Genomic DNA, 26,575 nt, shown 5'->3' on the forward strand with positions numbered 1-26,575 from the left:
ATGTGCTTACATTCTCTTAAGCATAGAGCCCATAGATGAGAGAATGGCACAGATATTTGTTGAATTAAAAATGCAGATACTTTATAGGGCATGTCTATAACAACCTGTACATGGTGACTGTTATCTAGGTTAGGAAAAAAGCTATGAAGTGCAATTCACCGTCACCAAGATACTAAAAGATCAGTGTGTCTGTAAGTTCATGGAAGACTCTGAGGATTAAAAGTTAACTATATGCACTGGAGATATTTGTTAAAAAATACCAGAAAGAGAGAGAGGCTGATCCTAAGCAGCTGACTTAATATGATTTGTTCTTTCATGTACCCCACACAGCTGAGGGGTTTATTAAAAAGTTTATGTGAGGTATTTAAATTGAATTTACAAACCTAAACAATCAAAGTCCACTGTCAGTTGATACTGGTTTCTGATTTGGTTTTCGTATTGAAAAATCTGTATTCATCATTAGATAAATTATCTTGGTAGCCATAGTTCAGTAGCAATTCAAGATGAAATGAAACTTAGATAACTTAAATATAAGGACAACAAGATAGTCTTCTCTGCCATTACATTCATGCATTCATACAGAGGTAATAATACCTAAAATTGTAAATATGGCAGCAGAACTGGAAAAGAACAGATGTCTGCTCAATAGTAAAATACTACATGAACTGAGGTTCTTAGGAAAATATATTTACATACATTTCTATCAGCCAGACACAGAAGTGCCATGCTATGTTACTGGATCAATTCCTTTCTTTTACCTCCAACTGTACCCACATACTGCTCACAGAGTTTAATTTATGCAGTATATCTGGTGTGCATGGGTATATGCAGAGAAACGCATCCACAAACTATTTGTATGTGTGTGTGTGTACACCCTCCAGATGTATATTGTATGTATAGTGCATGCATAGGATATGCGTGCAGTTCATTTGCAGTAGGAACAGGCAAGACTCTTAAATAATACAATAGCTACCAGCAGGCTCACATAGGGTAATTTAAGCTTGGTTTGAAGCATGAAGCAGAGATCTTTGAGGTGGTCCTCAGTCATGTTCCACTTGGTCCTGGGAACATCCTAAGAGAATGCTGCATTTTTCTTGTTGAATCATCTTGGGTTTTATAAGGCAGAGAAATTAAGGATGTATGTAAATGTATGTGGATCTGTACCTTGACCTGCTCTCTGTTAAGTCCAAGCTACTGTTCCTCCTTTCTGCAGTACTTCATGTGGCACTGTCCCACCTACTCCTACCTACAAGCTGCTAGCAGTACGTGTTCACAAACCTTGAAGACCAGTTGCTAGCAATAAAAATTGTGTAAGATAGAGAGATGCCTTCATACTCAATGTGGGAGAAGGGTCTACAGAGCATGCCACAGGTCTGCTGAAGGGATGCACGAGTCAGATGTTTGTAGTTCCCTGAGAAACATTCAAACAGGTTAGCCACCTGTGGACAGCTCAGAGCCATGGCACTGTCAAGCCCTATCTCTGGGCTGCAGTAGAACGTGTCAACAGCTTTCATGGCTGTTCTAGGCAATGGTGCTGCCCAGAGGTATCCTGAGAGCTATGATCCTGGGAACCTTTGCCTGCTCAAGCAGACTTGGTCACAATTAGAAATATGTCAATGAACTAGCAGTGCACACAGGGAGATGCTGGTATCTTAAGATATACTGGTGTTGAGAAAGGCTCTCTTCCCTTGTGATTATATTAGTACAAAAACTTGGGGTGAAACCTTCGTCTAAAAGTAGTCAGTAACAAAAGCTTAGGAATGTCAGTGTAGTTCAGTGACATACGTAGTGGATGCTTCTGAGGAAGATTCCAAGATGACCCAGGTTGATTAGTAAATTTGCCGTAGCAGAATTTGCAACAAGGTTCATGTCATGGAGAGGAAAGGTTTATAATTATTTAATTCCTATATAACCTTATTCTTATTATTCAGATAAATGTCTGGGTGTTGTATTCTACTAAGCACTTGCTCTCATGTAATAGAAATTAAAAAAAAAACCAACTCATTAATATGTCGCATCTACATTTTGTAGTACCTAAGTTTCTGGTTTATTCATTTAATTTTTTTACCTTAAAGGTATTTTTTAAACATAGGATTTTTTTTATGCAATGGGTGAAGTAGAAATGCCTTCTTTGTACATCAATATTGCAGTGTAGTGAATGTTGTGAATTTTTTTTATACATCTGTATTGTAAACTAGATAGTCTGCAGAACTCATAGAGAACATTTTTGTATGTATCACTTTAAGTGTGTCCACCACTTGCGTATAAGCCCTATTAATCTATGCCATTGTTGCCTTCACAAAATTGTGGCCAGCACTGGGAAACATACCCCACAGCATAGAGTAAAACACTAATTTCTAGAAATAGCTTTATAATACTTTCATTTTCTGTTTCAATCTCTGTACAACCTCATCCATATTTACTTTTTAGACTCGAACAGAGTTTTTCATGGAGCAGCCCACAGCAATTCCCAGTAATTTTTCCCAGGTTAATTAGAAACCCAGCAATGTGAATGAAGAGTTTAAATTAATATCTCATTTGCATTGCCTAAAATATCTTTGCTGATAAAGAATTTCAGCAGCCATTTTTCTGGATATTCATCAAGCCCTACATAGTCACACTGAAGCCCACACAGACTTTCCTAGTTTGTCCTAAATCACATTGTTTCTTCTGTGGTAGTTGACACCCTAGTATTCTCTTCATCACTCTATTAATCTCTAAACATAAAGTAGTCCATATACAGACTGTTAAGGTGTATCTCATAATTAACCTTTGGGATTTTTGAAACTCTTCATTCTTTTTGGTTTTGGTTTTCCTTGCTAGATCAATGATTGTCAAATCTTTGTCAAGATTTTCTATATAGCCTAAACCAAACCCCCTTTCACAGAGTGTCTCAACATATATCTCAGTGATATGGCTTAAAAAAAAAAAAAATTATATATAGGAGTAGAAATATGTGACTTTTACAAAGAAGACTCATGTTGCTTAATCTTTATTTGTTCCCAAACTGCTTAAATGAACACAATGTATTACTGGTTCCTTTTAGGTTGCATGATGCTTTTTATTGATTTACTTCTTTGTCTAATACTTCCATTGGTTCTGGTAAGGCTTGTTGCTCCACAGGTGATTTTTTCCCTTCCTCCCCAATACTCAGTTGAACGGGCACGATTATTTGCAATGGATTTGAAATGCATCTTTTATTTGTACTAAATGAGGAGCCAGACTGTGTATTAATTTTGAAGATACGCTATACGGTTGAGGTGACCTATTTGAGGTTTCTGTATTATTTAATTGTAAAAAGTCATGTTGAAACCACTGACTTTTTTTCATCTTTACAGCTAACCATGATGCACAAAGAACTCGGCTAACTCGGTGACACTAAACGTGCTCCTCTCCTCTTCTGTTACTCTCAGGCAGTGCAATGGATTTACCAGTTCTCTTCCAGGCTTCCCACTCCCTGGATTTCTACATTCGAAGGATAACCAGTTGGTTTCAATCTCTACCTAAACTTTTCCCTTTATCTACACAGGACATTTTTTCTTGCCTTTCTGCCATTTAGAAGTATGTGCGCTTTGGCAGCAGCTGGGTGAGAGACTCTTGCACAAGTAGAGAACTGCAGCAAGCAGAATGCCAGACTGGAATACTGATTTTGTTTCAGGTCCCCATTTATTGCCCTTAAGATCCAAGGGACTACTTCCTTAGCATACATGTGCACACAAATACAGCATACTAAAGGAAAGGGAGAAACAGTATGATTTGATTTCAGGCAGTGTTCCTTTATTCCCCCCCCTCCTCAGTCTTTATACTTTTAAATAAAATTAACACAATATACTCCTGGAGAGCCTTCTTTCTTTTTTCCCAAATTTTTGGTTGGTTGGTTGGTTGGTTTGGTTTGGTTTGGTTTTTTAAATCTTTATGCCTCTGGAACACTTAATTCATCATCTAAGGTATCCTCAAAGTGCTGATTGCTGCCCTTTGTGCAACTCCAACCTATCCTGTACTTTAACTTTTCATCATTCATCCTAATGACCCGAAAGATTGACCCAATAATGCAGTTCAGTATCACAGATAAGATCTAAATGAATTTATGTTCTCAAGCTGATTTCTTTCTTAATGTCTGACAAAGTTTATTCCTTGATATGTCACTTAAGACTATACTTAATAGTTTCCACTAAGTATTCAATTGCTAATGTGCAGTGTATGCACTTGTATATATTCTAGTATCCCTCATAAGTCCACTTCCTTTGAGGGAAATGCAACTATTAAAATACAAATTAATTTACTAATTAAAATTGTTTGATCCAAACATCACTCTGTATATCTGTAATAACTTAATTAATTTCATAATTTAAAAGATGGTAGCCTGGATTTACACTCATGCAGTTGAGATCAGTATCTCTAAAAATTAAATAATTATTATAGACTCTTTCAAGAACAGAAAACTAGATATGGCCAGGATGTTCTTGAAAATCTGTTTTATTCTGGATTTTCTGCACAAATATCGTGCATTGTTAATACATTGGGTATTGAAATGAACATATATCCTCATGCTTTTTTGCTCTCACTAACTTTTCTATTAGCTATGATCATGAAGGGCGTCTGACCAATGTAACACGTCCCACTGGAGTGGTAACTAGCCTTCATCGGGAAATGGAAAAGTCTATTACCATCGACATTGAGAATTCTAATCGGGATGATGATGTCACGGTCATCACAAATCTCTCCTCTGTGGAGGCTTCCTATACAGTTGTTCAAGGTACCAAAGCACACTTCTCAGCACATCTCCTAACCACAAATACCACTTGAGAAAGCAATTGGCAAAAGATTTGCGTTATTAGCACACTCATGAACAGGGGCAAAAAGTGTAAGGTCTGCAAGAAAAACTCCCATAAAGCTTACTTCTAAAATGACAGGTCTTCACGACAGGTAAGAGACATTTCACAGTCATGCTTGGTGACAAGTATGTATGGTCTTTATATGCTGGTGTTACTTAGTCCTGCCATCACTTCTTGGGTCAGGTACACCTTACCCACTTACCTATTTCTCTGTCCTGCACTGCAAAATTGGTTCGCACTTTAGTGCCATAGAGGTGCAGTCTAACCGCTGAATGTTGGCTGCATGGGTAGAAATCCTTATGGAAAGAGAGGCTCAGGTAGCCTTCGACTATGAGAAATTAGATCTTCCAAAATTATACACACTGTTAAATAAAATGCAGAACAATCAGGGCAGTGGATGGTCTTGTGCCACAGTCAGAACTGAGAAGTGTTACAGCCTAAGTGTGGCAGGAGATACCAGCAACAAAGCAATTAAATGTTTGCCTAGAGCTTTCCAGTGCTACCCAAGCATTGTATCTGATGAAGAGACACGGTTATCAAAGACAGACTGAAATCTGTTGAGTGATGGGGTATTTTAATTAAGATATGTCACTAGAATAAGAAAACCATCCTCCAACTATAGTCTCCTCCTGATATAAATGCCAACATTTATAGACTATCATGCCATGACATGTCTGGTTGCAAAGACTTTCTGTTACACCAGATGATTAATTACGTAGCTGCTCTTGGTCTGTCAGACAAGTGTCGATGCTTCGGTGACAGCTTGCACTGTAGTGCTCCACCCTGGCTGTGAGTGGACTTGGCTGTGTCAAACAGCTGGAGAACAGCCTCGCCATAAAAGTATGAGATTATTTTTATAACTCTTCGGCTGCACGAGCCACTGCTCACAAAGGCCAGGTGTGGTGTGCGCATCAGGCTGGTGCACTTCTGGTGCAAGTAAAGGCAGGCAAGTAAAGGACTGCAGCTGCCAGCTTGCATTGCTGGAGCCTCACACCTTGAGGATTTAGAGCCACACTGGAATTCTGTACAAAGCCTCTGCTTGGAGACAGTTTTTAAACAGAGGGAAAAAAAAGAAGAGACACTTACTTCTTCCTATTCATAAAGAGTCCAACATTCTTTATTTTTTCTTTTTCTTTTTCTTTTTTTTTTTCCTATTTGTCCTGGAGTTTAATGTTTTGTTGCTTATCCAGCAGTTCAGTTTTCAGGAGTTTTTGTTCTTATTAGAAATAATGTGGTTGAACACATATCACTGTGCATTTTGATTCACAATTACAACAAAAGGGAAAATATAATGATATAAACACAGTATTTCTCTGCAGGCTCACTTTTCAATACCATTCTTTACATGAATCAGTAACATCTGTAATTTCCACCACAGTACCATGTAAATGGTAATTGCAGGCTGACTTCATTTAACATCAACAGGAGTGCAATAAAAACCCAATCAAATTAAGCTATATGTTTTCTTTATGACTGGAGTAGCTAAATTTTTTTTTTTTTTATTATTGCTGTAGATCAAGTGAGGAACAGCTACCAGCTCTGTAATAATGGTACTTTGAGAGTGATGTATGCCAATGGCATGAGCATTAGCTTTCACAGCGAACCTCATGTCCTGGCTGGGACTGTGACTCCCACCATAGGACGATGTAATATTTCTCTACCAATGGAAAATGGTTTAAATTCAATTGAATGGCGCCTGAGGAAGGAACAGATTAAAGGCAAAGTGACTGTGTTTGGAAGAAAGCTCAGGGTAAGTAGGATCTGCTATTATAATAATGATCTTCTGTGGGTAGAAAATTAGTTTTCCGTTTTTTACTTTCTAAAACTGTACAGCTCTGGGATTGTTTTTGGCATGGCACTCTTTTCTTTATTTGAGAGTTCAGTTAACTGCATGGGATCATCTGCTGCAATTACTAAAAGTATTCCAGAAGAGGTTATTAGCATACCCAGAATATTGCTGCAAGACACTGCTTAGGAAGGTGGTGATGAAATAATCCAACCACTCACCACTTGTAGAAATGCTATGGCACACTGACCATAGTTAGGCCTGGGGAGCAAACGCAATTACAGCTTGGGTAGCTATGTTCTGATTCTTTAAAATCCCCCTACATATTCACTGAGACAGGCATATTGTGTTTATTCCCTTTCCTGAATGGCACAATTGGAAAATAATTGCTGTAAATTACAGTCATAAGCATAGGATAAGAAAGACACACAGGTCATGTAACCCATCCCTGGCCAAATTAAAGATCTGTTGCAGCTGGATTAGTCCCATTCTGAGCTTAGCTGGCATGTTTTTCTAAAAATGTGTCTAAAATGTCATTGCTTCTGTAAGTACAGATCTGGAAGGGCTTTGAGATCCTGGGCAGAAAACAAATGTAGTGCTGATCAAGTCCTGTTTCTTTCAGTAATTCATTATCATTGGGCATGACATGAAGTTCTGTGTGTTCAAGATGATATCATCTTGATTTATGACATGCAATATATGTAAACAGTTACATAGTCATTTAAAAGAACAGTAAGACTGGGATGTTAGATTTTCATATTTTCCTATTGCTTAACATCTAGTTCACTGTGTTGAATTAGCATGACTTTCCTGTTTCTCACAAGTCCCCTGAATGCACGTATTGGGGAGAGACAGAAGGTTAGATAAAAAATGGAATGAGATTACCAGATAATCTTTAATGACTAAATTGATTCATTTTTGATGTGTTGACCTGCAGAAGTTGATTATAAGTAGAAAATAGATCAGCTCTGCATTTTGACCAGGTGTTCAAAATAAAAATAAATGGGACCCTGAAATGAAATTGCTGTAATCTTAACTCTCAATACTGAAAATTTAGTACAGATACTTGTGGTAATTAGATGAAGTTAAACATGTCTTAGAGCTGAAACCTTGCCTGGGATGGCTTATCTTGCATCATGTTTATGCAAATCAAAACACTGCTTTATCTAGCAACACCTCAACATTTAATTGTCTGGTGTCAGTTCCTGTAACAATAATCATAGATCCATTTAGCTCTTTTAAATGAAAATCATGAGATTATAACAGGTTGAGTGGATGGAAAATGAAATTTGAAAATGAGGGAGAAAGCATAGAACTTGTTTGCATCTCATTTATTCTAATTCATCTTTATAAAATATTTAGTGAATGAAATGCAGCAATCGTGTTGGACCACTGCAGGGAGCAGGTGGCAGGCAGGGGAGGCTGTGGCAGTGGGGACAGCTGTGGCACGTCCTGGTACAGAGCCGGGGACACTGCTTCGGACCTGACACAGCGCTGGGTGACCCCTGAGAGATCACAGGAAACCAGCTCCTGAATCCCCAGTACCAGGAAGAGTGTTAGTCGTTTTGTTTAGGTTTATGTACAATTAATTTGACACTACAATTACACTCTCTGGTTTTACTTCCTTTACAAAAGAAAATTAAGTCACTGAATTATCCAAGCAAGCGATGCTTTATTCTTCAAGCAATGTTTGTGTGTGTGCGTAACTCTCCTGTGCAATCACTTACTACAAACCCCTAATACTTTAATTTTATATGGAAAAAACCTAATAACCTTTATAATGTTTTGGAGAAAAGGGAAGATACCTGGAGTCCAACTTTCCTACATGCAGATTACAGTTACTGTAATAGAGGGAATAAACCCCTGAAATGCCACCTCTGAAGTTTCAGAAACTAAAAACAAAAATGAAATAAAACAAACAACAACATTTTTTGGCAAAATCTGCCTGTCTTTATGAAACTTGATTCTTTAAGTCACACATTAGCCTTTTAATGTTATAGCAAAATTTTTTTGAGAAGTAAAAGCTCTCTCCTCCTTTCTCAAGGGAAAGAGAGGGTTTGATATGCCTCTGTCACCAGGACTGATCCTACATTTACACAACCAGAGCAACCAGTTGAGAAAGTGCTAATGTTTGGCTTTGTTTCCATTACAGTGGGGGAACAGAGTAGGATTTTGTTTTGCCAAGGTATTTAAAAAACCCAAACCTTCTCTTTGAGTCACAGGTGAAGTTGTTGCTGGGATAAACTTTGGGAAACCTACAGAAAAGACCTAATTCTAATGATTGCTCACTGAGGAAATGCAAACTGTTAAAGGGCTAGATTTATTCATGGAAAAAATTAGGATAATTAGTGATAATTTGAAATAATTACTTCTTTACAAACACAAGATAGTATTAATTTAAAATTTGCTTTCTTTATAACTGAATTCCTATTGGAATGGGAATTGTTTTACCCCTGCCAGTGGAAATATCTCAGAATAACTCTCAAGTCCTGAAGAAAGGTTCAGGGTTAATTTACTTATTGTTTGATGTGCAGTTTAATTTTGGGTAAGAGAAAATGTTGCTTAATCAAAGCTACTGTAAAAAGTAAGTTGAAGAACAAATTCCCAGGAACTAATTAATACTTTTTAAGTAGACATTGCTCTCAAATTATATCTAATTTAAAGACTTCTTTATTAATGATGCATCTACAGTTAAATTACTTTAAAAAAAATTTATCAGATTAGCTTGAATTCTGGGGCTTTGCCTCCAGTGAATATATTTTTGTCCTTCAGTGTAGCACTAGAAGCCTCTCCATTTGACATTCTTACACTCCTTTGTCTCTTTTGCCTTTTTATTAGAAAAAAAAATCTGGGACTTAAATGCTGTACTTGGATTTGAAAATTATAACTGGGGGGGAAAAAATCTAATTATTTAGCACTTCTGTTTCACAAAGCTGAAAGTCCACCTTTCCCAACCTGTATGATCAGGATTTTAATCAGAAGAGATGAAATCCACCTCAAGGGACTTGGTTGAGAAGGAACTATTGAGTATTTGGAAAGTACATGACGAAATCAAAACGAGTTCATCAGCAGGCTGTAGCAGCTACAGAGCCTAAGTGACTAAGCCTCAACAAAGACACAAAATTACGATCTCTTTTGTTGTTCTTTGCATCGTTGTAGGGGGACAGGCTCAGAACTACCAATAGCAGAAGCAGAAAAAATGCTTCCATGCAAAATAATTTGTTTCTCTGCTTCGTGCTCATGCTCTGCACTTCAAGACCTAGATGATCAGTAAGTCTATCAGTTCTGACAGTAATGAAGCCTTTGTCTGTAAGACTACAGTTCTCATGTTGCAGGGGAGTGGGATATGTCCCAGTAAAACACTCTTAATTACACATTAGAAAGTAAGAGCCAGTTAATAGGAAGATGTCTTGTACATCCAAAATGCAGGGAAATCCTATTTACATGCTAAAAATCCAGAGACACAGTGCCCACTGCTCGCTGAATGCAGCATTTCTTTCATTCCACAGGTGCATGGAAGGAATCTCCTGTCCATTGATTATGACCGGAACATACGTACTGAAAAAATCTATGATGATCACCGGAAATTTACACTGAGGATCATTTACGATCAGATTGGGCGTCCTTTCCTTTGGCTGCCCAGCAGTGGCCTGGCTGCTGTCAACGTCTCCTATTTCTTCAACGGGCGCCTGGCTGGGCTGCAGCGCGGTGCCATGAGTGAGAGAACAGATATCGACAAGCAAGGCAGGATTGTATCACGCATGTTTGCAGATGGGAAAGTTTGGAGCTACACCTACCTAGAAAAGGTAGGTGATGTTGTTTTCCCTTCTGACATTACCTACAGAGACAAAGTACTGTTTGGCTTTATTTTAAGCTCTGTACCTAGCATATACACACACCAATTATCTAAAATTTTACATATTCTGGCTGCCAAGAATCCCTTGTACCTGCTCTCAAATTCCTTATAATCTGACTCATTTTTAATGGGAAAATTGTCTTTTGTTATTTTCAAGAAAGCAGTTAGGCTGCCATATAATGACATAAACTAACACAATGAATCATGGTTAATTAAGACAAAGAATACATGAGTAAACCTGACAGAAGGTTCAGGTAGAAACAGATAATTAATCTCTAGTCATTATTTACACAATGAAAATATGGGCATGTATTTTTACATAGCCTAATTAAAACATTTCTGTCATAAAAGTGTCTTAAATACTTAACAATTACATATAATTTTGCCTTTCCCCTCCTTGAATCTGTTGTTCTAAGCAGACCAGAACTGATGTTCTCTGCTTAGTTTCTCACATATGTCACTGTAATAATTGTGAATTGCAACTTCTAGTGGAAAGATAAATCAAGTAGTTTATCTCACTCCTCTGCATCCTGCAGAAAAAAAAAAAAAAAAAAGGAAAAAAATTAAAAGTCTTACTAAAGAGAAAATAGCTAACAGGCTGCTAGCCTACACTTTCTTTTGCAGTGTCAGCATACTTATTTTTGAGTAGCACATCCTCTCATCTGCCAATCTGCCAATGTTCCTGGGCAGTTTGGTGCCCCTAACTGATGTCTCTGATTTTCTTTTCATTCATGTAACGTTAGTGCCTGTTAAGTAAACTTTACTTTTCTTTAATGCCCTCTCAGAGGTCACATGCTGAAAGCTAGTAACTGTATATTTTTTCCCTATAGTCAATGGTACTACTACTTCAGAGCCAACGACAGTATATCTTTGAGTATGATTCTTCAGATCGACTTCATGCTGTCACCATGCCAAGTGTTGCTCGGCACAGCATGTCAACTCACACCTCGATTGGTTACATTAGAAATATTTATAATCCCCCTGAAAGCAATGCATCAGTAATTTTTGATTACAGCGATGATGGCAGGATTTTGAAAACATCATTTTTAGGTACTGGACGACAAGTCTTCTACAAGTATGGAAAGCTGTCCAAATTATCTGAAATAGTTTATGACAGCACTGCAGTAACTTTTGGATATGATGAAACTACAGGTGTCCTAAAAATGGTGAATCTGCAAAGTGGAGGGTTTTCTTGTACAATCCGCTATCGTAAAATTGGCCCTCTTGTTGACAAACAAATCTACAGATTCTCTGAAGAAGGTATGGTCAATGCAAGGTTTGATTATACATATCACGATAACAGCTTTCGAATCGCAAGTGTCAAACCCATAATAAGTGAAACACCTCTCCCTGTTGATCTCTACCGTTACGATGAGATTTCTGGCAAGGTAGAGCATTTTGGCAAATTTGGAGTTATTTATTATGATATAAATCAAATTATTACTACAGCAGTGATGACACTGAGTAAGCACTTTGATACCCATGGACGAATTAAAGAAGTTCAGTATGAAATGTTCAGGTCCCTGATGTACTGGATGACTGTGCAATACGACAGCATGGGAAGGGTAACCAAAAGAGAGCTGAAGCTTGGTCCATATGCCAATACAACCAAATACACCTATGATTACGATGGAGATGGGCAGCTGCAAAGCGTAGCAGTGAACGACAGGCCAACCTGGCGTTACAGTTACGATCTGAATGGGAACCTTCATCTCCTGAATCCTGGAAACAGCGTTCGGTTGATGCCTCTGCGCTATGACCTAAGAGACAGGATTACGCGCTTGGGTGACATTACATACAAAATTGATGACGATGGATTCCTGTGTCAGCGAGGCTCAGATGTATTTGACTACAACTCCAAAGGACTCTTAACAAGAGCTTACAACAAAGCAAATGGGTGGAGTGTTCAGTACCGCTATGATGGACTTGGCCGAAGGGCTTCCTGTAAGACTAACCTGGGGCATCATCTGCAGTACTTTTATGCTGATCTTCACAACCCAACAAGGGTAACTCATGTCTACAATCATTCCAATTCAGAAATTACCTCTTTGTACTACGACCTGCAAGGTCACCTCTTTGCAATGGAGAGTAGCAGCGGGGAAGAATATTACGTTGCCTCTGATAACACGGGCACACCCTTGGCTGTGTTCAGCATCAATGGCCTCATGATCAAACAACTTCAGTATACAGCATATGGAGAGATCTATTATGATTCTAACCCTGATTTCCAAATGGTTATTGGGTTCCATGGAGGGCTGTATGATCCCTTAACCAAACTCGTCCATTTCACCCAAAGGGACTATGATGTCCTGGCTGGACGCTGGACATCTCCTGACTACACCATGTGGAAAAACATTGGTAAAGAACCTGCTCCTTTCAATCTGTACATGTTCAAGAGTAACAACCCCCTCAGCAATGAACTGGATCTAAAGAATTATGTAACAGGTGAGACTTCATTATGTTTCTTATAAATTACCCTCTGGTTTGAAGGTTGATTTGGGAAAGAATTTCTCTTTACTGGCCATTTCCTGAAATCCTCCCATCAATGCTGGGCCACTTTTCTTCTTGTGCTATGAACAGGGCTGCATAGTCCTGATCATTTGTTACTGCTTCTCCCTGAATGAGTGGTACTAAATGAGAAGCCACAATGAATTATGCATGGGGGAAAAAAAAAAAACAAAAACCAAAAAGCCCACTGTATTTTGTGTAAATATTCAGTTTAAGTACAACCATAGCGCTGTTCCTATTGAACTAACACTGTAGGAAGATGTGCTATTTCTAATTTCATACAAAGAAAAGTGAAGTCACTTCCAAGAATCATTGGCAAGTTAGTCACAGAAATCAGGAACCAGATCTGCTCAGCATCTCTGCCCTTCAGGGCTACTTTCAAAATTAACTGCTGAGTGAGCCCATGGCACATTATACATTAATACCAAGAATGGAATTAATTAAACCTATTTTCCCCTATTTTTCTCATTTAACTTTTAATATGCAAACAGTCTTTAGTCTTTAAAACAAAAATCTTGATGCTTTTAAAAATCATTTCCTTCTGAAATACTTAGGAAATGTTATGGATTGTATAGAGCTGAGAAAGAGAATAATTCTAAGTACTTTTCTATTGTCCTACATTCAACAAAATTCCTTTTGTTCATCCACCAGTGTGATTTGGATTTTGTCATCTTTATGATATTTTGATACATTCTGAAATTGCATTTGTATAATTGATCCATCCACTGGATGAAATCTAGGAAGCTATACTGCATTTTGGTATAACACATACCTTGTAGTCTGTTAAAATGCTTCACTAGTGATGAAAAGAGTTGTTGTTGCATGGACTAAGCAGATACCTTACATAAGAATTGATCTGGCTGGCATACTGGTTGTCATAATTTAAAACAAAACAACCAAACAAGAAACTTCCTGATCCCAACACATTCTTACTGTTAACCCCAGAAACTCTTTATTCTCAGGTTTTGATGAAAAGGAATTCCTGTATCAGGTGCAGTGCTGCAAAGCACATTAGCTAAGCTAATACTAAGCTAATACTAAGCTAAATACTAAGTATTTATACTAAGTATATATACTAAGTATATGGATCCTCTGTTTTTGTGGAATTAGGGCAGCTTAAGTGAATTGTTCAGGGGATACCTTTATACCATAAAATTAATAAATTAAAGCCTTAAAAAGGAACAGTAACCCTGTGCTGCCCAGAGCTAGAGGAAAAACATGGTAGGCACCATTTGGTGCATGATACATACAAATATCCTCATAGAAGCAATGTTTTGGTGCTTATTGTAATGTCAGGAGAGCTAAGAAAAGATAACTTGTGCTGTCAGATGTCCACAACTAAGAAGTATTACACTTTTTTTCTGTAGCATTTCCTCTTATAAATTTTGTGGAAACAAGGCTTTGCAACAGCAAAGCACGTGCTGTGTTGTGCCTGAGCATGTATGTCATGTATGAGGTCATGCAGTGCAGGCCTGCTGTGTACCTACCTACTGCAGCAACCCTGAGCTCAGCTGGCAGCCCTGGTGTCAAGAGTGCCTTGCAATAGTGGTATCTCTTCTCAAACAAGGAGTTTGGCTCATGTGAAGAAGTGACAATAGCAGTACCAGGAGCCATCATAGGCCAGTGAAGAAGAAGGCCATTGGAAAAGAAAGGAGAGATTTTTAAATGAAAAACGGTTCAGGACATAGTCCAAATCAAATGGGAACTGGCCATGCCCCCACACTGCTTCCTACCTCCATGGCAGCTAGAAAAGAGAAGCAGAAACAGAAATGTAAAATTACAGACCCTTGTTTTTCAATTGTTCTAGTTTAAAAACACCAGTTTGATTAATAAAATACATCAGTAAGTCTTAATACTTGCTGAGGTAGAATTACCATTATTAATTTAGTTAATAAACTTTCTTTCAACTACATATAAAGACACAGTTTTACTGGTCAAACCCAGAGACAGAAGTTCCCAAAGCTGTAACAAAGCTCTTGTGCTGTTCCTACCCTTCTGTACTGGGCCTGGACAGATGGGGAGGATATTCTTGGTACCTAAGTTTAGACATCTGAATTACAAGTTCAGCTTCTCGCTGCATTTAATGGAGCCCTGACTTGATGACCGCTGATAGAAACAGGGTGTAGAAGGGAAGCCATGTATTTTTCTCAAAGGACTCTGCAGATGTTTTTAGGAGAATTAACCTAAATACCCACTATTTTACAATACAGGTTTACAATATAGGTTACATGAGCCACATCAGGTGTCACAGATGGGATAAACATTGCATAGAGTAAAATAATAATCCATGTGCTGTAATGGCAAAAGAATGGAAAAGGTGGTATATTCCTGAAGAACTGTTTAGGGTTAATTTAAAGCAGTATTTGCTGTGCCTGTTCGTGGTGGATTATCACAAGTCTGTAAAGTTCCATGCTGTAACACAAATTATGAGTTCTACTGCTATTTGAAATTAAGGGAGTCAAGGATGGATGTCCAAAACATTTTGATTTCTTATAAGCCTTATACAAATTTATATCTTACTTGCCTGCTTACTTTTGATTTTTAGATGTCAAAAGCTGGTTGGTGATGTTTGGATTTCAGCTTAGCAACATTATTCCTGGTTTTCCTAGAGCAAAAATGTACTTTGTGGCACCGCCATATGAGTTGTCCGAGAGTCAATCATGTGAAAATGGACAGGTAGGCAGAAATATTCTTTTTCTTGATGAATTTGCCCCACTCTATGAATAGATTGGCTGGCTGTTCTGTAGTTACAGCAGGCCAAGTATTTATTTGAGTGTAAAGCAGAAGTGAGTACAGCTAGATTTATACTAATCAACATACGCCTTTCTTTCCAGCCTTCGTTATTATCGTAATTACAGTGTCATTAGTTTGTCTTTTATTGAGTTGTTCCTTGATTAACAAGTCATAACTTGATTAACTTGATTAGCAATGACAAACGAAGACATTGTCAGGGTAATTTATCATCTGTAGTACCTTTGGTAAAACCATTCTAATAATGTATGTGTTGCAATAAACATAAGTTGGTACTTGCTGTACTGCTAAGAAAGACGTTTATTAAAGTTTACTAAGTTTATTAATGGGTTGGAATTTAAGAGTACTACTAGGTCAATTTTAAACTAAGCCTATGCGAGCCTCACTTCATATCTGTGCTGAGACATGTAAAATGTTCATAAAAATGTAAATATACTGCCTTCAGAGGCTTCTAAGAAATCTGAGAATCTAAATCTCCTGTTCATGTATTGCTTTGGTAATCTGGAGCCCAAATCTCCTCTATTTTCAAAAAGGTCTACTTTCATAAGCATATTAGTTATATCTACTGGTTGAAATCTCTGGATGAAAATGTCCAGAAGTACCATCTCTTAATAAATTGTTTGGTTTAGGCTCTAATTAAAATTGTGCTAGACTTAAGTCTTACTTATTCTTGTAACAGACAGCATACAATTTGCCAAAAGTGAGATTTGTGGTACTTTCATGCTACAACACATAGATTGGTAAGAATTATTTTATTAGGTATTACTGATAGTAAAATAATTTCAAAATGAGTGTTTACCTGATCCTGAATGTGAATTCAATGAGGGTGAGGGTGGTCCTCCCACAGCATTGAAATTTTCACTGCATTGTTTTCCTTTAAAAGCAAAGATTATTATTGGTCTCTGAAATTAGTATTCTCAGATCTGTATCTTCTTTGGTATTTTTTTGTTTTGTTTTCTCCAGCTAATTACAGGAGTTCAGCAGGCAACAGAAAGACACAACCAAGCTTTCATGGCTCTTGAGGGACAGGTCATATCAAAAAGATTACATGCCAGTGTTAGAGAAAAAGCAGGTCACTGGTTTGCAACAACCACTCCTATCATTGGGAAAGGAATCATGTTTGCTGTGAAGGAAGGCCGTGTAACCACAGGCATTTCCAGCATAGCCACAGATGATAGCAGAAAGATTGCCTCTATCCTTAACAGTGCTCACTACCTGGAAAAAATGCACTACAGCATCGAGGGGAAGGATACCCATTACTTTGTAAAGATAGGCTCAGCTGACAGCGACCTGGTCACCCTCGCCATGACCAGTGGGAGGAAGGTCCTGGAGAGTGGAGTCAACGTCACTGTCTCCCAGCCTACCCTCCTCATTAACGGGAGGACTCGAAGGTTTACCAATATTGAGTTTCAGTATTCCACCCTGCTGATCAACATCCGCTACGGACTGACCCCCGACACAGTGGACGAGGAGAAGGCGAGAGTGCTTGACCAGGCTCGGCAGCGAGCCCTGGGGTCAGCCTGGGCCAAGGAGCAGCAGAAGGCACGGGATGGCCGCGAGGGCAGCCGCTTATGGACAGACGGAGAAAAGCAGCAGCTTCTGAACACAGGAAGGGTTCAAGGTTACGAGGGATATTATGTCCTGCCTGTGGAGCAGTACCCAGAGCTAGCAGACAGTAGCAGCAACATCCAGTTTTTAAGACAGAATGAAATGGGAAAGAGGTAACTAATTAACCTGCTGTCATCCTTTGCTGGATGAATCAGTAGTCGTAACTGTTATCTCCTCTCCTAAGGAGATGAAGACCTAAATGGGGGCACTAGGCTGAGCTACTTTGGGATAGTAAGTGGCAAAAAGCTCATATTTTTTGAGTTCAATGCTGCTGTTCAAGTGATTAAAAACCACATCCTGAAGTGGATTAAAGCCAGACTGCAAACTCTCACCATACAAATTAAAAAGTACCCCTGAAATATTACCCACTTGTTCTGGGTCTAAAAAAAAAAATAAAAAGAAGGCCTCGTATTGTATTACCTCACTCCATTGACACGTGAGCAAACTAAGAAATCCAAGTGGGCCACTTTCACTAACCAGCTGATGAAACACAGATGATTCAGACTGCTTATTTGATAAATATCCAGGAGGTTTTCATTTAAAGCAAAATACAGGTGCATTTAAAACATGACTTTGGGGTGATTTGTGTGTAGCAACTGGAGGACAATGACAATGCAAGTGAGAGCACACTGGAAATAGTAAAGGAAAATATATTTAAAAGTAACAAAACCACACTTGCACTCTGACCCTCCACTTGTCTGGCCTGAAGCTTAACTTATTCAAAGAGGGCAGAGTGTAAAGTTACATTCAAAATGGTGGCTATAAATCACTACAGATAAATTTCATACTCTGTTTGTCTTTGAAGATTTCCATTGTGGACAGTATAACACAGTTACAGGGTGTAGTCTGTTTAGATTCAGTAGTTTGTTGGTATCAGTTCCAGTAGAGCTGTGGGCATTGTGTTACACTATTGCAAATGGGCACCACGTCAGATCACCCTGTACATACATCAGCCAGAAGGCACAATCACTGTTTCAGATTTAAAAATTATTAGTGTGTTTGTTTGGTCGAGAAACTGAGACAATCACATTACAGTCACCACAAAAAAAAAAAAAAAAAAAAAAAAAAAAAGAAAAAAAAAAGAAAAAAAAAGGAAAAAGAAAAAGAAAAAAAGTCTAATAAGAACTTTGGTACAAGAACTTTTTTGTAATATACATGTATGAATTGTTCATTGAGTTTTTATATTAATTTTAATTTGCTGCTAAGCAAAGACTAGAGACAGGCAAAGATAATTTATGGCAAAGTGTTTAAATTGTTTATACATAAATAAAGTCTCTAAAACTCATGTGAATTACTAGTCTTCCATTGTGAAATATTTTTAAAGTGACAAAGGATTAGTTTCTCAATGTGTACTAATGCATACAGCATCTCATATGTTGAAATAACTTCCTGTTTTATACCATGAATTCCGCAGAGGGCTGGCCCTTTGATCTCTGGGTGAGCAAAACCCTACATATGTATCACCCAAAACTCTTTAGGGGACAGCAGAAACTCAGTAGAAAACTCCTTTAGAAATTCCACCTCTGCACTTCACAACAAGCAACCCACAAAATGCCGTGATTCTATCTTGTTATTAGTTTAGTTGCATTAAAGTAACATCCAAACAATTTGAAAATGCAATGATCTAATATTAAATAGAAGACAGAAGGCCATGCTTTGAACCAGGAAGTCTCCAGGAAACCTGTCTCTTTTTTGGGGAGACTGCTTCTTTGTACCACATGTAAAACTGGAGGTAAGATCAAAGTCACTCTCCTAAGCAAACAATCACTCCTGATGATGTTAAAAGGGAACTACTCATCAACCAGAGCTCTGCTGCTTTTATCTCGTTTAAGTATATAGCTAGGGAATTCTGCTTAATTTTGAGAACAGATTTCCTTTTGGGGTTGCAAATGAGTTTTTTAATGATTCATCATATTGACAGCAATGCTTGAGTAGATACGGGGCATTAATTCTCTCAAGGGTATTTTTAAAGCAGAACAGTTCAGGGGCTGTATTGTATAACACTGATAGCACTCAGTGCATCTAATTTTTGCTGTGCAGGCAGTAGCCCTTCTGTTCTGACCAGAACATCCCACCTATGTTTGCCCTGTTACTCATCCTCTAAAGGATGAGTCTGGGTACATTTTCAGATGAAGCCCTGTATGTCCATCACTGCAGATGTTTTTCTGTGCTGATGGACTTGAAGTGCTGTTATGTTAGCAGGCAGTGCTTTACAAGTGAAACCTCTTAAAAAATTAATATTACTTTTTTTTTTTTTTTAAAGGGGGCATAAAACATGATATCACAAGGTGAAGACACTTTTTCATTATCACAGTTTTTTTTGTATTACACTTGTCCTATGCTGGTAAGCTGCTTAGGTCATTTTTGGAACTGAATTTTTCTTGCAGTTGGGAGTGCTGAAATGAGAACCTGTTGCATAATCCCCAGTGCCCTTTATTCTGTTACCATTCTCCTAAATCTGAACCTTTTCATAGAGATTCTGCTACTTCAAAAGGAAATGGAGTTAAACTAAAAACTGAAGTACCCTTTTAAATATTAATTACTATGGAAGAAGATGAAACATATGTAGGGAGTAAACTCCCTAACCAGCTCCTTTGCAAAAAAACTCTACACATCATCAGGATTTTATTCAAAAGAACTTTTGAAAGCTAGTCATATCTATTACTATCTTTGGGTTCCAAAACCTCTGTGCAATTTAGCAGAGGTCCTGTGGAAAGCATGAGCAATACCCTTGCTCTCTTAGATCCACCTATTATATTGGACCTGATCCAGGCATTCCCAACCCTGTTGCTACACTTGCTTTGTGTTTCCATACAGACTCCCTGCCACATTTTACAGTGTACCCACATGGCAAACTCTCCCAGCCTGTCCTTTTTGGCAAGTAAGCCACAGTAGGTCTAGTTACTTAGAAAAACATTTGTGTGCTGCATCAAACAGAATGTAAGAATTTCTGCTTTTTATAATTATGACTAAGAGACAGATGCTCTCTTGTCTGGAAAAAGAGCTGACTTTTAGGGGCCCTACTAAAGAGCTTTTCACATCATAAATGGGGGAGATAACTGGGCTGATGTGTCCATGGCCAACCACTTATGGCCTCCTTTCCTGTAGTCCCATCTGGGGTCCACTGTTTATTGAGGTATCTTTTTCTCCCTTTTCCTTTCAACAACACTCCCTTTCCTCACTCCCCTGTAACTGGTCTCTTGTTCCTCTCCAAATCTTGCTTTTCCACTGTCCTGCTTGCTACACTTTTCTGTATGGAACTGGCAGTTAACCTAAAGTAATGCCAAGGAGACGTGAAATGGGATCCTTCTTACGGTAGAGCATGTAAGTGGTGACCTTAACAATGACAGTGTCTGGAACAACAGTGAGACCAGGACAGGCCAATGGCAGCCATGAAAGGACCTGGACTGAAAAGTGGTCCTGGCTGTAGAAAGGCACAGAGCATGAGCCCAGGAGCTTTTGATGAAGGTTTGTCCTACCACATGCCAGCGTAAACTGAGGTATCTGCAGAGCAAGCACAAGTCCATGAACAGGCTTCTGTTTGAAGCTGAAACCAGATGAAGAATCAGAAGTAGAGCACTTTTTTTTTTTTTCCTATTAGATTGCTGCAACTGAAGGAATTTGGTATTTATAATCTTGCATTTTTGCATGAAAAAAACTATCCAGTCTTTGGGCCGCTTGAGGGCAGCTGTGCCCATGAGATGCTCAGAGGTGCTGGCCTTTGCCTCCTTGCACTGCCCCCAGCAGTGCCATGTTAGCCTTCCCTAGTGGGCTCCTAGTGGGAGTGTGTCCCAGATAAAGGCCCCAACAGAAGCTCTTCCAGAGCCAGGCCAGACGAATGGATCCACCACACAAACACAGACCTCTGAAATGATACAGAGTCACTCTGAACGCTGCATGGGTGCCTGGCTCTGGTAATGCTAGTTTTCACATCTCACCCCTTTGGTAATGTAGCCTCTCAGAACTTTCCTGGCATAAAATGAATGTGCCAACAATATTCTGTTTCTGTATTACTACTCTGCAAACCCCAGACCTTCATGTAGCTCGGGCTTATCATTGCAGTAAGAACAGAAGCACTAGATAACTGTACTCTGCACTGCACATGACCCAAGTCTCCTTTGGGCAAGAGTTACTTGTGCAAGCCAGCATCAGCCTTCCCCAGGAATCCAAGAAAGCCATGTAAGAAGATAATTTGCATTAACTCCTTTGTGCTGTTATGTCTGTTAGGTTGACTCTTTTGCTGAGAGCCTTGCCAACACTTCTAAAACAATTGGTCCTGCTTGAACCCCATGTCTAACATTCATCTTTGAGGCTGCAGCCCTAGGAAACTCAAAAGGCAAAGATGTTGGCACCCTGTCATACTGCACTGTGCTCATGTGGTCATCTTGCATGAGAACCACACACTAAGGTCAGTTATTTAGTCATGTGGCCTTTATTTTAACTGTGAGATCTTGCCTTACAAACTGAGGTTGGATAACCTTACAAGTCCTACACCATACAAATGGTAAGCACGAGGCTCTTGATTGCAGGAAATACCCAGATGAAAAGACCTTTTATAGCTATAATTTTTTATTCAGAGGAAATAAGAGTACTGTCCCTGGGCAATTTTGAATGTGGGGGTAAGGAATAAGGCCTTACTAGCCAGAAGTAAAGCGTAAAAGGCTCCCTGGCTTTAGCTATGTGGGGTAGTGAAGAGGTGCCGGTACCTATCTGCCTCTGATCTTTTCTGACAACCAGGAAAAGTTCCTTCCCATCCTCTTCCAGTATAGCCTGCAGCATGAAAGTTTCCTTTTTACAAAGCTTAGTTTAAACCTTACTCATTGCATTTGAAAACTGACACTCCTCTGGAGCCAAATTAAGTCCACCTCAGCAGCACCAAGTTCTGAGGGCTAGGCGCTCATCCACCACAGTACACTCACTGAGGCAGCTGCAAAAGACATTTTACTTACCAGATTTCTGAATTAGAGAGAACTTACAGCATTAAAGTCACTTTCAGCCCATGGAAAACAGTGAACAGTTGGCTCCATGGGCCAAGGGCTGTCACTGGAGTGTCCTGGAGCTGGCAGGTACCAGTGTACATATATTACATGTTGTAACTGCTTGTTTAGGTCTATAATGTTGAAAAAATTCTGTCTCACTTGTCATGTCTGTCTTTCATTTCCCTAATGAAGATCAATTCATGCAATGACCAAGAGCTCTAGAAATGCCAATACTACTGACAATGTCAAAGCACAAACTCCCCTGTGCTGGTAAAGCCTTTTCTTTTTCCAACTCACCCAACACAGCAGTGCTGGGCAGACCAGGAGTCACAGCCCTGAACTGTGGGTGTCTACAGGCACACCCAACAGGTGATGGATTACTTGAGCTACTAGGAAAAGCAAGTGGCATTTAACAAGCAGCCAACACTGGGTCACACAACAGTCACCATGACCTGCTTTGCAGCACCCTCCCAGCTGCACCCCTCAAACTAATAGGCTACATTGGTAATTTTAATCTCAGCTAACCAAGAGCTGACTATGTTAGCTCAGCCTCTCCACCACCACAAATAAATAATTAAAATAAAGAATAACTGCAAGGGGAAGCACTGATATGACATGCTTAGGCATCTAAGCCAGGAATTCAGTCACACGACCCAGGCAGGGAAATGCCTTGGCAGAGAAGGCAGGGGCTTGCCCCTGCCAGCTTCTCCCACACATTATTTGGATAGCTGCCTGTGAGTACCCCCTGCATGCTGCTGGCTGGTAATTCTCTGCAGCCACCGGCCCCAGGAGCCATCTCTTAACCTGGAGAACATGAGATTTGCATCACGGCAAGAGTCAATGTCCCAGCAGGTGCCTTGCACCCGCCCATGGGCTTCAGTTCACCTACAGCTTACCAGGTGCCACCAGCCCTGCCCAGGCTTCCCCATACCTCTTGTAGATGCAGAGGAGTATTTGTGTTTCCACAAGTTCTGCAGTACTTCTTCAAAATATCTATCTAATATAATAGATCATGCTTTCCCTGAATTTCTTTATTAAAATATTTGTGTAATGTCAGCCTCTACCAAAGATTTAATGGTTCTGGGGTTAGAGTCAAGGCTACTGCTGTGGTGCCTCTAAGCCAAGGGGATAAAACAAAACAAAACAAAACAAACCCACAAATAATAAAGTTAAATGGGGTAAAAACACCATGGGAGAGAGCCGCATCTTATCTTTCAGAGGGAAGTAAGTGAATGCATCCAATTTATAAATCCTTTAAAAATAGGATTTACAATGGAAGTAGCAGTTAAGACATCATGAGTAGAGAAGGTGGCAGGCAGTATACTGTAATGCTGTCCATACTGTGTTACAGCAGCTCTGCAGCATTGCTACTGAAGAAATTGTATTTACAGAAGTTCTACATCTTTGGATGACATCTTCGGGCTTTAGTCTAATTTTGTGGCATTTAAAAATAAAATCTGCCAGCAGAATTGTGTTGACTGTACTACTGCCTGTTCTGCTAAAGCCCAGGCCTTGTGACTGTTTCAAATACGTTTCCTTTCCTAAACTTCAGTAACTGAAGATATCGTGTAAATATAAGTAAAACATTAAGAAACATGACTCAGTGCCATAAATCAATAACCCAGCTGTTGTGTTTTTAGAGGTCAGCAACAGTCAATAACTCACTAGACTCTTACTTATAAATCAGACTTTTTTTCATCTGTCAAAAGTTCTTCCTAGAGATAAAAAACAGATCTGTGTTTGCCCCTTTGCGCTTTAGTGATCTTTCTGAAGACATGCCTATCTTAAAGCCTTGGTCTTTGCCCAGGTTGGGGTCAGCAGGTTGTTTAAAAGCCCTTGACAAAGCAGCTAAAAGGAGAGCTTTCACACCTCTCACAATACAGAACCCTTATTAAAAAGAAGGGGGTGGTGTAGGTGGAGGCTAATGGAGGACTTGGAGTTCAGCTCCTTTAGGTTTCAGTGTCACAGGATGGGGAAGGCTAACCTGAGGTTAAGAGCAGGGACTCAGAACCATGTCCACCTGGATTTTTAGTAACTTTAAAGGCAAGAGACCACAGCCTCAATGCTCAATCACCCTCACAATAAAAGCAGTATTTCTTATGTTTTAACAGAATTTTTTTTATTTCTTCCTGTGCCTGTTGCCCCTTGTCCCGTCACTGGGCACTGCTGAGATAACCCTGGCTCCCTCATTGTTACCTCTCGTTTCAGATGTCTGTACACACTGCTAAGATCCCCCCTGAGCCACTTCCTCTCCAGGTTGAGTAGTCCCAGCTCCCTTAGCTTGTCTCCCGATAACACATGCTCCAGCCCATCATCTCCACAGCCCTTTTCTGGACTGCCTCCAATACTTTCCTTAGTACAAGGTCACCCAGAACCAGGCCCATCCCTCCAGGCAGGTCTCACTAGTGGGAAGGATTACCTCCTCAACCTGCTGGTGATGACCACCCTAATGCAACGCAAGATAAAGTTTGCCTGCTTTGGCAGGACACATTGCTGGCTCATGGTCGACTTGTACCCCCAGGTCCTTTTCCGAAAGCTGCTTTCCCAAGCTTGTACTGTTGCTTGGGGTTGTTCCTCCCCAGACAAAGGGCTCTGCACTTCGCGTTGCTGAACTTCAGGAGATTCAGCCCCTTTCTTCAGCCTTCTTCCCGGAGGGCAGCAAGACCCTCTGGATTACCAGCCATTTACCCCAGAACCTTCCCCCTTTGCCATGATCCTCGGAAGACAGCAGGGAATAGCCAAGCAGTGTGATGGCCAGCTCCCTCAGCTCTCCTGACCCAGCAAGTCCCCGGACCCCATCCATGTCCTCCATCTTCTCCCTTACCTGACATGTCTCCACAGAGGACAAGTCCTCCTCGCTCCAGACTTTCTCCCTGTGTGCGCTGAAGGCAGATCATTCCAGGAAAGGCCCGAGGCCATGTAAACCATTTTTTGTGTGTGTGTCACCAAAGCCTTCCACAGCCATTGATCTTCACAGAAATACGAAGCATCAGCTGGCAGCCCAGTGCTGAGCCTTGCACCCATCAAGGGAAGCAGCATCAGCTGTGAGGGGCCCGGAGCCCGCCCTGCCCCTGGGGAACAGCTTAGCTCGGCCCCCGAGCTGAGTCGGTCGGGCATACAGTACAGTGTGTGTACTGCCGGGCATCACTGGATTCTGCTGGGCTGTTCTCGGCACAGCGGGCCCTGCTAGGCGGCACCGGGCAGCACGGCCGCTCGTCTCTCGATATGCGTTGCCGCCTACGGGCAGGGCCGCGGGGCCCATTCCCTGCGCTGCTCCCTTTGTTCCGGTGCCTCTGCTCGAGGGATTCTTCCTAAGGAGCAGCGCGACAAACGTTGCTCGAAACTGCGTTTGAAATCCAGAATCTGGTGGCTGGGGCTTTGCAGAAGGCTTAATTAAACTTTCCTGTTCGTCTGAAATCTTCCTTTAGCTTGATTGGCTTATGAAAAGGTCCTCATCTCTTCCCCACTTGACTTCCATCTGGCCTTTCACTTATATTCATGTTTCTGAATTTCTTTATTGTTTATTCTTTCTCTTCCACTCTCTGCTAGCTTGCACACCAGCCTCTTGGAGAAGTCTGTGTGGTTTCCGCCAGGCTGCTGGCTGTTTGTTTTTTTTTTTTTCCATGGTTTGTTTGCTGTTTTTCACTGTACAGGTGAAGGTGTCTGATGGGTCTGAGGGTGTCTGAAACTTGTTACAACCCTTTTGCAAGACGCCAAAACAGAGCAGAAATCCACCCAGCAGATTTCCCAGGGTCATGTGAAGCCCAGCCTGCTGCATGCATTCTGTTTGACAGTCACCTTGGTAGAGGAACCTGAAACTCTCACATCTCACCTAGGCTACACAGCTCAATGTGTGTGAAGAAACATTGTTCTAAATGTATAGAACAAAATTACAGATGCTTAGTCTGGAACAAGGGTTGCAGAGACCGGTGGGACATTGGCCAAGGCAAACAACATCTGCCAGAGCAACCACAGGGCTTTGCAGATGTCTGCTCCTTTTTGTTTGTTTTGGGGTTTGCTTGTTGTTTGGTTGTGGGGTTTTTTGTTTTGTTTTGTTTTGTTTTTGAGGGCCTCCTTTTAAGCAGTAGTTACAAAGGAAACAAATGAAGCAGCTTTGCTAATGTTGACAGAAAGTTCCTTTTATGTTGGGACTGTCAAGGACAGCAGGTGCACTCTTCCATTGCTCGGTGGGCACCTCAGCTCTGCCAGCCAGGCTTGAAACAACTTCTGAAAGCAGAAAGGCTTTGGGGTA

At 40.1% G+C, this 26,575-nt stretch overlaps 1 protein-coding gene across 4 annotated transcripts in view; it reads left to right on the forward strand.

Annotated features, from left to right (window-relative positions):
- The window catches only part of TENM2 (teneurin transmembrane protein 2), a 426,310-nt gene extending 407,968 nt beyond the window's left edge, over nucleotides 1–18,342 (forward strand). For 3 of the 4 annotated variants that reach the window (XM_030458896.1, XM_030458893.1, XM_030458894.1), the window contains 6 exons: nucleotides 4,581–4,756; nucleotides 6,350–6,585; nucleotides 10,131–10,427; nucleotides 11,308–12,922; nucleotides 15,531–15,661; nucleotides 16,700–17,461. In XM_030458896.1, coding sequence (XP_030314756.1) covers nucleotides 4,581–4,756; nucleotides 6,350–6,585; nucleotides 10,131–10,427; nucleotides 11,308–12,922; nucleotides 15,531–15,661; nucleotides 16,700–17,461 — 3,217 coding nt within the window. Of the gene's footprint in view, nucleotides 1–4,580; nucleotides 4,757–6,349; nucleotides 6,586–10,130; nucleotides 10,428–11,307; nucleotides 12,923–15,530; nucleotides 15,662–16,699 lie in introns of all 4 variants that reach the window. The other variant, XM_030458892.1, reaches the window with a different exon arrangement.
- The last annotated feature ends 8,233 nt before the right edge of the window (nucleotides 18,343–26,575 follow it).

This window comes from Calypte anna, chromosome 13 (assembly GCF_003957555.1).
Source record: "Calypte anna isolate BGI_N300 chromosome 13, bCalAnn1_v1.p, whole genome shotgun sequence".
NCBI classification, from domain to species: Eukaryota; Metazoa; Chordata; class Aves; order Apodiformes; family Trochilidae; genus Calypte; species Calypte anna.